At 52.3% G+C, this 15,047-nt stretch overlaps 1 protein-coding gene across 1 annotated transcript; it reads left to right on the forward strand.

Moving 5' to 3' along the window:
• Window positions 1-26: 26 nt before the first annotated feature.
• Window positions 27-9,125, forward strand: LOC138316748 (uncharacterized; the record flags this gene model as incomplete). Its single annotated transcript, XM_069258407.1, has 3 exons — window positions 27-33; window positions 6,977-7,050; window positions 9,033-9,125. Coding segments are annotated over exons 1-3 (174 nt in total), but the record flags the coding sequence as incomplete, so codon positions are not given.
• Between the last annotated feature and the right edge of the window lie 5,922 nt (window positions 9,126-15,047).

Below are 15,047 nucleotides of genomic sequence, written 5' to 3' on the forward strand. Positions count from 1 at the left end.
TGAGAGGTGTACTGAATGTATATAACATGACAGGTAACGGCTAGACCCAAATACCACGTTGACAGTTCTTTGTAATGAAGCTGCTGGCGAGATATTTGGCTGCAACACATATATGATAAGATAACACAAACCACGACTTACACAGTAAAGATAACACAAACCCACGACTTACACAGTAAAGATAACACAAACCCACGACTTACACAGTAAAGATAACACAAACCCACGACTTACACAGTAAAGAAACACAAACCCACGACTTACACAGTAAAGATAACACAAACCCACGACTTACACAGTAAAGATAACACAAACCCACGACTTACACAGTAAAGATAACACAAACCCACGACTTACACAAAAAAGATAACACAAACCCACGACTTACACAGTAAAGATAACACAAACCCACGACTTACACAGTAAAGATAACACAAACCCACGACTTACACAGTAAAGATAACACAAACCCACGACTTACACAGTAAAGATAACACAAACCCACGACTTACACAGTAAAGATAACACAAACCCACGACTTACACAGTAAAGATAACACAAAACCCACGACTTACACAGTAAAGATAACACAAACCCACGACTTACACAGTAAAGATAACACAAACCCACGACTTACACAGTAAAGATAACACAAACCCACGACTTACACAGTAAAGATAACACAAACCCACGACTTACACAGTAAAGATAACACAAACCCACGACTTACACAGTAAAGATAACACAAACCCACGACTTACACAGTAAAGATAACACAAACCCACGACTTATACAGCAAATACAACACAAATCCACGACTTACACAGTAAAGATAACACAAACCCACGACTTACACAGTAAAGATAACACAAACCCACGACTTACACAGTAAAGATAACACAAACCCACGACTTACACAGTAAAGATAACACAAACCCACGACTTACACAGTAAAGATAACACAAACCCACGACTTACACAGTAAAGATAACACAAACCCACGACTTACACAGTAAAGATAACACAAACCCACGACTTACACAGTAAAGATAACACAAACCCACGACTTACACAGCAAAGAAAACACAAACCCACGACTTACACAGTAAAGATAACACAAACCCACGACTTACACAGTAAAGATAACACAAACCCACGACTTACACAGTAAAGATAACACAAACCCACGACTAACACAGCAAAGACAACACAAACCCACGATAACACAAACCCACGACCTACACAATTAAGATAACACAAACCCACGACTTATACAGCAAATACAACACAAATCCACGACTTACACAGTAAAGATAACACAAACCCACGACTTACACAGTAAAGATAACACAAACCCACGACTTACACAGCAAAGATAACACAAATCCACGACTTACACAGTAAAGATAACACAAACCCACGACTTACACAGTAAAGATAACACAAACCCACGACTTACACAGGAAAGATAACACAAACCCGGAACTTACACAGTAAAGATAACACAAACCCACGACTTACACAGTAAAGATAACACAAACCCACGACTTACACAGTAAAGATAACACAAACCCACGACTTACACAGCAAAGATAACACAAACCCACGACTTACACAGTAAAGATAACACAAACCCACGACTTACACAGTAAAGATAACACAAACCCACGACTTACACAGGAAAGATAACACAAACCCACGACTTACACAGTAAAGATAACACAAACCCACGACTTACATAGTAAAGATAACACAATCCCACGACTTACATAGTAAAGATAACACAATCCCACGACTTACATAGTAAAGATAACACAAACCCACGACTTACACAGTAAAGATAACACAAACCCACGACTTACACAGTAAAGATAACACAAACCCACGACTTACACAGTAAAGATAACACAAACCCACGACTTACACAGTAAAGATAACACAAACCCACGACTTACACAGTAAAGATAACACAAACCCACGACTTACACAGTAAAGATAACACAAACCCACGACTTACATAGTAAAGACAACACAAACCCACGATAACACAAACCCACGACTTACACAGTAAAGATAACACAAACCCACGACTTACACAGTAAAGATAACACAAACCCACGACTTACACAGTAAAGATAACACAAACCCACGACTTACACAGTAAAGATAACACAAACCCACGACTTACACAGTAAAGATAACACAAACCCACGACTTACACAGTAAAGATAACACAAACCCACGACTTACACAGTAAAGATAACACAAACCCACGACTTACACAGCAAAGATAACACAAACCCACGACTTACACAGCAAAGATAACACAAACCCACGACTTACACAGCAAAGATAACACAAACCCACGACTTACACAGCAAAGATAACACAAACCCACGACTTACACAGTAAAGATAACACAAACCCACGACTAACACAGCAAAGACTACACAAACCCACGATAACACAAACCCACGACTTACACAGTAAAGATAACACAAACCCACGACTTACACAGTAAAGATAACACAAACCCACGACTTACACAGTAAAGATAACACAAACCCGACTTACACAGTAAAGATAACACAAACCCACGACTTACACAGTAAAGATAACACAAACCCACGACTTACACAGCAAAGATAACACAAACCCACGACTTACACAGTAAAGATAACACAAACCCACGACTTACACAGTAAAGATAACACAAACCCACGACTTACACAGTAAAGATAACACAAACCCACGACTTACACAGTAAAGATAACACAAACCCACGACTTACACAGTAAAGATAACACAAACCCACGACTTACACAGTAAAGATAACACAAACCCACGACTTACACAGTAAAGATAACACAAACCCACGACTTACACAGTAAAGATAACACAAACCCACGACTTACACAGTAAAGATACAACACAAACCCACGACTTACACAGTAAAGATAACACAAACCCACGACTTACACAGTAAAGATAACACAAACCCACGACTTACACAGTAAAGATAACACAAACCCACGACTTACACAGTAAAGATAACACAAACCCACGACTTACACAGTAAAGATAACACAAACCCACGACTTACACAGTAAAGATAACACAAACCCACGACTTACACAGTAAAGATAACACAAACCCACGACTTACACAGTAAAGATAACACAAACCCACGACTTACACAGTAAAGATAACACAAACCCACGACTTACACAGTAAAGATAACACAAACCCACGACTTACACAGTAAAGATAACACAAACCCACGACTTACACAGTAAAGATAACACAAACCCACGACTTACACAGCAAAGATAACACAAACCCACGACTTACACAGCAAAGATAACACAAACCCACGACTTACACAGCAAAGATAACACAAACCCACGACTTACACAGTAAAGATAACACAAACCCACGACTTACACAGTAAAGATAACACAAACCCACGACTTACACAGTAAAGATAACACAAACCCACGACTTACACAGTAAAGATAACACAAACCCACGACTTACACAGTAAAGATAAACACAAACCCACGACTTACACAGTAAAAGATAACACAAACCCACGACTTACACAGTAAAGATAACACAAACCCACGAAACACAACCACGACTTACACAGTAAAGATAACACAAACCCACGACTTACACAGTAAAGTACACACAACCACGACTTACACAGTAAAGATAACACAAACCCACGACTTACACAGTAAAGATAACACAAACCCACGACTTACACAGTAAAGATAACACAAACCCACGACTTACACAGTAAAGATAACACAAACCCACGACTTACACAGTAAAGATAACACAATCCCACGACTTACAAGTAAAGATAACACAAACCCACGACTTACATAGTAAAGATAACACAATCCCACGACTTACATAGTAAAGATAACACAAACCCACGACTTACACAGTAAAGATAACACAAACCCACGACTTACACAGTAAAGATAACACAAACCCACGACTTACACAGTAAAGATAACACAAACCCACGACTTACACAGTAAAGATAACACAAACCCACGACTTACACAAAAAGATAACACAAACCCACGACTTACACAGTAAAGATAACACAAACCCACGACTTACACAGTAAAGATAACACAAACCCACGACTTACACAGTAAAGATAACACAAACCCACGACTTACACAGTAAAGACAACACAACGATACCAAAAACCCACGACTTACACAGTAAAGATAACACAAACCCACGACTTACACAGTAAAGATAACACAAACCCACGACTTTACAGAAAAGATAACACAAACCCACGACTTACACAGTAAAGATAACACAAAAACCCACGACTTACACAGTAAAGATAACACAAACCCACGACTTACACAGTAAAGATAACACAAACCCACGACTTACACAGTAAAGATAACACAAACCCACGACTTACACAGTAAAGATAACACAAACCACGACTTACACACAAAAAGATAACACAAACCCACGACTTACACACTAAAGAAAACACAAACCCACGACTTACACAGTAAAGATCACACAAACCCACGACTTACACAGTAAAGATAACACAAACCCACGACTTACATAGTAAAGATAACACAAACCCACGACTTACATAGTAAAGATAACACAAACCCACGACTTACACAGTAAAGATAACACAAACCCACGACTTACACAGTAAAGATAACACAAACCCACGACTTACACAGTAAAGATAACACAAACCCACGACTTACACAGTAAAGACAACACAAACCCACGATAACACAGGAAAGATAACACAAACCCACGACTTACACAGCAAAGATAACACAAACCCACGACTTACACAGAAAGAAAACACAAAACCCACGACTTACACAGTAAAGATAACACAAACCCACGACTTACATAGTAAAGATAACACAAACCCACGACTTACACAGTAAAGATAACACAAACCCACGACTTACACAGCAAAGATAACACAAACCCACGACTTACACAGCAAAGATAACACAAACCCACGACTTACACAGTAAAGATAACACAAACCCACGACTTACACAGTAAAGATAACACAAACCCACGACTTACACAGTAAAGATAACACAAACCCACGACTTACACAGCAAAGACAACACAAACCCACGATAACACAAACCCACGACTACACATAAAGATAACACAAACCCACGACTTACACAGTAAAGATAACACAAACCCACGACTTACACAGTAAAGATAACACAAACCCACGACTTACACAGTAAAGATAACACAAACCCACGACTTACACAGTAAAGACAACACAAACCCACGATAACACAAACCCACGATTTACATAGTGAAGATAACACAAACCCACGACTTACACAGTAAAGATAACACAAACCCACGACTTACATAGTAAAGATAACACAAACCCACGACTTACACAGTAAAGATAAACACAAACCCACGACTTACACAGTAAAGATAACACAAACCCACGACTTACACAGTAAAGATAACACAAACCCACGACTTACACAGTAAAGATAACACAAACCCACGACTTACACAGTAAAGATAACACAAACCACGACTTACACAGTAAAATAACACAAACCCACGACTTACACAGTAAAGATAACACAAACCCACGACTTACACAGTAAAGATAACACAAACCCACGACTTACACAGTAAAGATAACACAAATCCACGACTTACACAGTAAAGATAACACAAACCCACGACTTACACAGTAAAGATAACACAAACCCACGACTTACACAGTAAAGATAACACAAACCCACGACTTACACAGTAAAGATAACACAAACCCACGACTTACACAGTAAAGATAACACAAACCCACGACTTACACAGTAAAGATAACACAAACCCACGACTTACACAGTAAAGATAACACAAACCCCACGACTTACACAGTACAAAGATAACACAAACCCACGACTTACACAGTAAAGATAACACAAACCCACGACTTACATACAGTAAAGATAACACAAACCCACGACTTACACAGAAAGATAACACAAACCCACGACTTACACAGTAAAGAAAACACAAACCCACGACTTACACAAAAAAGATAACACAAACCCACGACTTACACAGTAAAGATAACACAAACCCACGAACTTACACAGTAAAGATAACACAAACCCACGACTTACACAGTAAAGATAACACAAACCCACGACTTACACAGTAAAGATACACACAAACCACGACTTACACAGTAAAGATAACACAGACGACTAACACATAAAGATACAAACCCACGACAAACACAGGCAAGAAACACAAACCCACGACTTACCACAGTAAAGATAACACAAACCCACGACTTACAGTAAAGATAACACAAACCACAAACGACTTACACAGTAAAGATAACACACAAACCGACACCAAGAAGTATAACATAACACAAAAACCCCCGACTTAGCACTATTAAGACGCTAACACAAACCCACGACTTACACAGTAAAGATAACACAAATCCCCCTCTAACACAGTAAAGAAAAACACAAACCCCCGACTTACACAGCAACCAAACTAAACCAAACCCACGACTATACCAGCAGTAAACCACCCAAAAACAACACCGACCCTTAACACAGTAGACGGAAATCAGAAAGCCAACAAAACAAAACATAAATATACAAAAACCCACGACTTACAAAGTACGTGGAATACACACCCGACCTTCCGCTCATTTAGTGTGGTAAGTAGAGGGGAACAAATCACAAATCGGGAGAGGTCCCCCCTCAGACATTTATACATAGACCGCCAATAGGAGTAGCATGGTACTTTAGATCCGCAACAACTACGCGGCACACTTTCTATAAATATAAAACTACTGGTAGAGGTAGCACACGCCGCGCGCGAGATCACTGGCTCGGATCAAATATCACGATAGAAAAAAACGAAAAACCCCCGACCCCCACAGAAACCATAAAACAAACCCAGACTAAAAAAAAACCCAACAACACAAACCAAAAACTTAGCAAAGTAAAGAAAACAGTACCAAAATCTCACCCGGACTAGTTACACAGTATAAGACAACACCCAACCCCACACCCCAAACCACCAGTAAACCCAACCAAAAACCAACGATCATACACATATAAAGAAAAACCTCAACCCAACGACAAAAAAAACAGTAAAAGATAACAAAAAACAAACAAGAATACAGCAACATGACCAACATCAGAAAACACAACCCTCCCAAAACAGAGTCAATAAAAACGAACGCGATTTCACCTTTGGAGTGAAACAGAGACACACCAAAAACCCTAGGAGAAAAACATTCTTAGTTGTCAACCAACAGATCTGTGCTGATGTGTGACTAGCTAAACAATCTTAATGCAGATCTGAGGAGACCTTTGACAAAATATGTCGCTGTCTGTCGCTGAGTTCTTTGTGACGTCACAACCATTGTCTTTGTGACCCACACAAATACTATTACCGCGACAGTGGATCATGATACAAAAAACGTGACTTCACACCTTTGGGGGCAGGTGCACAAGATCTCGTGTAGCTGCACTAACCCTAGGTTGAGATAGAGCGACAATCTCACACCGGTAAACTGTGGATATCACTATCTGGGGTAAACCCAAACACAAACCCACGACTTACACAGTAAAGACCACACATACCCACGAAATACCACAAAAAAAAACCAAACAAAAAAACCAGAAAACCCAAACAAACTCACCAAACCAAACACAAAACCAAAAACAGCAAAAACCGCAAAAAAGATAAACAACAAACAACACCAAAACAAAACCACAAAGAAAAAAAAAAACAACCAACACCCCCCCAAAAAAAACAAAGAAAAAACAAAACAAAACACCCCAAAAACTTAAAACCCATATAAATAAGCAAAAACAACACAAACACAACCACAAAACAAAAAAAACCCACACAACAAACCAACAAATACCACCCCCCCAAAAAAAATCAAAACCAACACAAAACAACCATACATAACACTCCCTTTTCATAACACACACATATACAAATACCCACAAACCAACCTCAAAACCCCAAAATACACCCAATAAACTCACCAAACTCAACCACCAACCCAACCAACCACAAAATAACCAACCATAAAAAACTAAAACACTTACCACACTATACACTCAGACACCAACAAAGAAAGAGATCTCACCATCCAACAAAAGACCAACCAATACACCAACACAGAACTCTCACCCAAACATCCCCAGAACCCCAAAACCCACAAAACACACTATAACAACCCTACAACAAAACCACCACCACAACAACAACAACACAACACCCAAACCCCCAACCAAAAAACAAACACAACCACCCCCCAATAAATCAATACCACAACCACAAAAAACAACAAAACACAATAGATTACAAACAAACACACAAAACACCCACCAAAACCAAAAAACAACAAAACCACACAACCCATCACACTAACAAACACCCACAAACCAAAAATACAAACAACCCACAAAACAACCACAACCCACACCAACAACAAAACAACAACCCAACAAAACCCAACACACAACCACAACCCCACACAAACACCAAAAAAACACCCACAAACGCCAAACCCCCCAAAACCCCCCCCCCACCCACAACCCACAAACAACAAACAACCAAAACAAACCACACCCCAAAACCACCACCCCCAAAACAACACCCACACAACCCACACACAACCAACCACCCACCCCACCCCCCCACAACCCCCCACCCCACCACAACCCACCCAAAACCACAACCAACCCCACACCACCCAACAAAAAACCAAAACACACAACACCCAAACCCAACAACCACAACACACCCAAAACCACCCACAACAACACACCACTACCCAACAAACCAAACACCCAAAAAACCAAAAAACAACAAACCCCCAACCCAAACCAACCCCACCCACCCCCCACCACCCCCCCAACAACACCCAACACAACACACCACCACAAAACACCCACACCCCCCCCCCACCCCCCAACCCCCACCAACAACCCAACCCCCACACCCCACCCACACCAACAAACCACAAAAAAACACCCACACAAAAACCAAACCCAACACCAACACCAAAACAACACAAAACAAACCCCCACCCCCAACACACCACCCCAAAACAACACACACCCCCAAACCCAACACACCCCCACCCCCCCACAACAAAACACACCCCAACCAAACAACACACACCCAACACCCCAAAAAAACACCACCAAACCAAACACCACCCCACACAAAACCCAAACCCCACAAAAAAACCAAACAAAACCCCCACCCCCCAAAACACCAAAAAAACAAAACCCACCCACAACCCCCAAAAAAACCACAAACCCACACCCACCCCACCAACCACCACACCACCCCCAACCCAACACCACCCACCCAACACAACCCCCAACAAAAAAACCCCCCAACCCCAAACAAACCCCCCCCCCAAACCCCACACCACACAACCAACCCAACCACCACCAACCACCACAAAAACCAACCCCAAACACCCCCCAAAAACCCACAAAAAAAAACAACCCACACCAACCACACCAACAACCAAAACCCACAAACACCCAACCCCCACACACACCCAAAAAACCCACCCCCACAACACCCCCAACCCCACCCCAACCAAACCAAACAAAACCCACAAAACCCCCCCCAAACCAACACAACCCCCACCAACCCCACCCCCCACACACCCCCCCACCAACCCCAAACCAAACCAACACCCCCCAATAACACACACACCCACCCAACCACCCAAACCAACAAAAACAACCCCCCCCCCCACACAAACCCCCAAACAACAAACAACCACAACCCCCCAACCCCAAACCAACCCCCAACCCCCACACAACCCCCCAACCACCACAACCCCCAACCCCCAAACCCCACAAAACCACCCACAAACAAACACACCACCCCCACCCCAACACAACCCAACCAAAACAACCACCACCAACACAACCAACACCACCAAACCACCAACCACACACAAAACCCCCCCCCCACACCCACCCCACAACCACACCCCCACACACCCACACACCAACCCCCCAACCACAACAACCAAAACACCACCCAAAACAACAAAAACCCCACCCCACACCCACCCCCCAAACCACAACACCCACCCACACCAACCCCCCACCCCCCCACCACACAACCCCACCCAACCACCACCAACAACCACACCCCCCACCCACACACACACCCCCCAACCCCACCCCACCACCACCAAACAACCCAACCCACAAACCCCCAACCACCCCCCCACACCCACCCCCCCCAACAAAACCCCCAAAAACACCCCCACCCCCACCAACCCACAAAACAAACAACCCCCACCAACCCACCCCCCAACCCAACACACCACACCCACACCCCCCCCAACCACACCCAAACAACCCCACCCCCCCACCCCCCCCCACCCACACCACCCCAACCAACCCCCCCCCCCCCCCCCCCCACCACAAACCCCCCCACAAACCCCAAAAAAAACCCACCCACCCCCAAACCCACACCCACCACCACCCAACCACACCACCCCCCCCCCCCCCACCCCAAACCAAACACCCCAACCCCACCCCCCCCACCAAAAACCCCCCAACCAAACCCCCACCCACCACCCACCCCCCCCAACAACCCCCCAACCCCCCCACCCCCACAACACAAAAAAAACCCAACCCCAAACCCACAACAACCACACACACACCCAAACCCCACCCCCACACCACCCCCCACCCCAACCCACAACCCCACACCACACAACACCCCCAACCCAAAAAACCCAACACACCAAAACCCAACCAACCCCAAACCCAACCAAAAACAACACCCCCCCCCAAAACCCCCAACAAAACACCCCCCAACCCACACACCCCACCCCCCACCAAAAAACAAACACCAAAAACACAAACACACAACCACCCACAAAACACCACACCCACCACCCCCCCCCCAAAAACCACCCAAAACCCCCACCAAAACCACAAACACACAAAACACACACCACCCACCCCACCACCACACCCCAAACCCACCCAAAAACCCCCCCCCACCAACAAAACCCCAACACACCAACCCAACACCAAAAACCCCACCAAAACCAACAACAACCCCCCACCCACCCCCCACCACCCCCCACCCCAACAACCCCCCAAACCCAAACACACCACCCACCCCACCCCACCAACCCCCCCCCCACCCCCCCCCCAAACACCAAAACCAAAAACACCCCCCCCCCCCCCCCAACCCCACACCCCCAACCCCACCCCCACCCCCCCCCAAAAAAACACACACACCCACCAACCCCACACACCACCCACAAACAACCCCACCCACCCCCACCCCAAACCACCCAAACCCCCCACACCACCCCCACCCCCCCAAAAACCCCCACCCACACCAAACCAAACCCCCCAAACCCACACCCCCCCCCCCCCCACAAAAACAAAACACCCCACCCCCCCAAAAACCCCCCACCCCCAAACCCCCCCAACCCACACCAACCCCAACCCCACCCAAAACCCCACCACCACCAAACACACCAACAACCCCCACACCCCAACACACACACCACCAAACCCCACCCCCCCCCCCCCACCCAACCACCACCCCCCCCACCAACCACACCACCCCCCCCACAACCCCCCACCCCCAACCCCCCACCCACCCACCCCCCCCACCCCCCCACCCCCCAAAAAACCCACCCCAACACCACAACCCCCCCAACCCCCCCCCACAAACCCAACACCCCCCCCCCCCCACCCCCACCCCCCCCACCCCCCCCCCCCACACCCCACACACCCCCCCCCCCCCCCACCCCACCACCCACCCAACCCCCCACAAAAACCCCCCCACCCCCACCCACACCACCCCCCCCAACCCACACCCAAACACCACCCCAACCCCCCCACCCCACCAAACCACCACCCCCCACCCACCACCCCCCCCCCCCCCCCCCCACCCCCCCCCCCCCCACCCACCCCACCCCACCCCCCACACCCCCACCCACCACCCACACCAAACACCCCCCCCCACCCCCAACCACCCACCCCCACCCCCCCCCCCCAAACCACACCCCCCCCCCCCCCCCCCCCCCCCACCCCCCAACCCAACAAAACCCCCACCCCCAACCCCCCAAAACCCCCCCCCCCCCCAAACCACCCCCCCCCCCCCCCCACCCCCCACCACCCCCACCACACCCCCCACCCCCCCCCCAAACCCCCCAACCCCCCCCCCCCAACCCCCCCCCCCCCCCCCCCCCCCCCCCCCCACAAAACCCCAACCCCACCCAAAACCCCACCCCACCCCCAAAACACCCCCCCCCCCCCCACCCAAAACCCCCCCCCACCCCCCCCCCACACCCCCCCCCCACCCCCACCAAAACCAACCCACCCCACCCCCCCCCCAACCCCCCACCACCACCCCCCAACCACCCCCCAACAACCCCACCAAAACCACCCCCCCCCCCACCCCCCCCCCCACACCCCCCACCCCCACCCACCCCCCCCAACCAACCCCCCCCCACCCCCCCCCCCAAAACCACCCCCCACCCACACCCACACCACCACCCCCCCACCACCCACCCCCCCCCCCCCACCAACCCCACCCCCCACCACCCCCCCCCCCCCCCCCCCCACACCACCCCCCCCCCCCCACCCCCCCCACCCCAACCACCCACCCACCCCCAAACCACCCACCACCCCCCCACACCACCACCCCCCCCCCACCCCCCCCCCCCCCCCCCCCCCCCCCCCACCCCCCCCCCCCCCAACCCCACCCCCCCACCCCCCCCCCCCCCCCCCCCACACCCCCACACCCCCCCCCCCCCCCCCACCCCCCCCCCCCCCACACCCCCCCCCCACCCCCCACCACACAACACACCCCCCCCCCCCCCCCCCCAACCCAACCCCCACCCCACCCCCCCCCCCACCCCCCACCCCACCCCCCCCCCACCCCACCCACCAACCCCACACCCCCCCCCCCCCCCACCCCCCCCACCAACCCCCCCACCCCCCCACCCCCCACCCCCCCCCCCCCCCCCCCAACCCCACCCACCCCCCCCCCCCCCCACCCACCCCCCACCACCCCCCCCCCCCACCCCCCCCCCCCCCCCACAACCCCCCCCCCCCCACCCCCACCCCCCACACACACCCCACCCCCCCCACACACCCCAACCCACCCAACCCCCCACCCCACCCCACACAACACCCCCCCCACCCCCCCCACCCCCCCCAACCCAACCCCCCCAACCCCCCACCCCCCACCCCAACCCCCCCCCCACCCCACAACACCCCCCCCCCCACCCCCCCAACCCCACCCCCCCCCCCCCCCCCCACCCCCCCCCCCACCCCCCCCCCACCCCACCCCCCCACCCCCCACCCCACACCCCCCCCCCCACCCCCCCCCCCCCCCCACCCCCCCCCCCCCCCCCCCCCCAACACCCCCCCCCCCCACAAACACCCACCCCCCCCCCCCCCCCCCCACCCCACCCACACCCCACCCCACCCCCACCCCCCCCCACAACCCCCCCCCCCCCCCCCCCCACCCCACCCACCACCCACCACCCCCCACACACACACCCCCCCAAACCCCCCCCCCACCCACCCCCCCCAACCACCCCACCCCCCCACCACCCCCCCCCCCCCCACCCCCCACAAAACCCCAACCCAACACCCCACCCCCCCCCCCCCCACCCCCCCCACCAACCCCACCCCACACCCCAAACACAACCACCCCCCACCCCCCACCCCCCCCCCCCCCCACCCCAAACCAAACCCAAAACCCCCCCCCCCCCCACCCCCCCCCACCACCACCCCACCCCCCCCCACAACCACCCCCCCCCCCCCCCCCCCCCCCCACCCCCCCCACCCCCCCCACCCCACCCCCAAACAACCCCCCCCCACCCCCCCCACCCCCCCCCCCCCCACACCACACCACCCCCCCCCCCCCCCCCCCCCCCCCCACACCCCCCCCCCCCCCACACCCCCCCCCCCCCCACCCCCCCCCCCACCCCCCCCACCCCCCCCACCCCACCCCCCCCCCCCCCCCAACCCCACCCCACACCACCCAAACCCCACCCCCCCCCCACCACCCCCCCCCCCCCCCACCAACCCCCCACCCCACCCCCCCCCCCACCCCCCCCCCCCCCACCCCCACCCCCCCCCCCCCCCCACCACCCCCCACCCCCCCCCCCACCCCCCCCACCCCCCACCCAACCCCCCCCCCACCCAAACCCCCCCCCCACCCCACCCCCCCCCCCCCCCCCCCCAAAACAAAACCCCAACAACAACCCAACCCCCCCCCACCCCCCCCACCCCACCCCCCCCCAACCCCCCACCCCCCCCCACCCCCCCACCAACCCCCCCCCCCCCCCCCCCCACCCCCCCCCCCCCCACCCCACCCCAACACCACCCCCCCCCCCCCCCCCCCCCACCAACCCCCACACCCCCCCACCCCCCAACACCCCCCACACCCAACACCCCACACAACCCACACCACCCCCACCCCCCCCCACCCCCCACACCCCCCCCCCACCCCCCCCACCCCAACCCCCAACCCAAAACACACACCCCACCAACCCCACAACAACAAAACCCACCCACCCAAACACCCCCCCCACCCCCCCACCCACCCCCCCCCCCCACCCAACCCCCCACCCCCCCCCAACCCACCCACCACCCCCCCCCACCCACCCCCCCACCCCCCCACACCCCCACCCAACCCCCCCCACCCCCCCACAACAAACACAACACACCCCCCCACCCAACCCCCACCCACCCACCCCCCCCCCCACCCACCCCACAACCCACCCCCCCCAACCCCCCACACAACCACCCACCCCACCCCACCCCCACAACCCCCCCCCCCCCAACCACCCCACCCCCCCCCACCCAACCCCCAAACAACACCCCCCCCCACCCCAACCCCACCCCCCCCCAACAACACAACCCACCCACCCCCCCCCCCCCCCCCAAAAACACAAAAACCCCCCC

Source organism: Argopecten irradians, chromosome 2 (genome assembly GCF_041381155.1).
Source record: "Argopecten irradians isolate NY chromosome 2, Ai_NY, whole genome shotgun sequence".
NCBI lineage: Eukaryota > Metazoa > Mollusca > Bivalvia > Pectinida > Pectinidae > Argopecten > Argopecten irradians.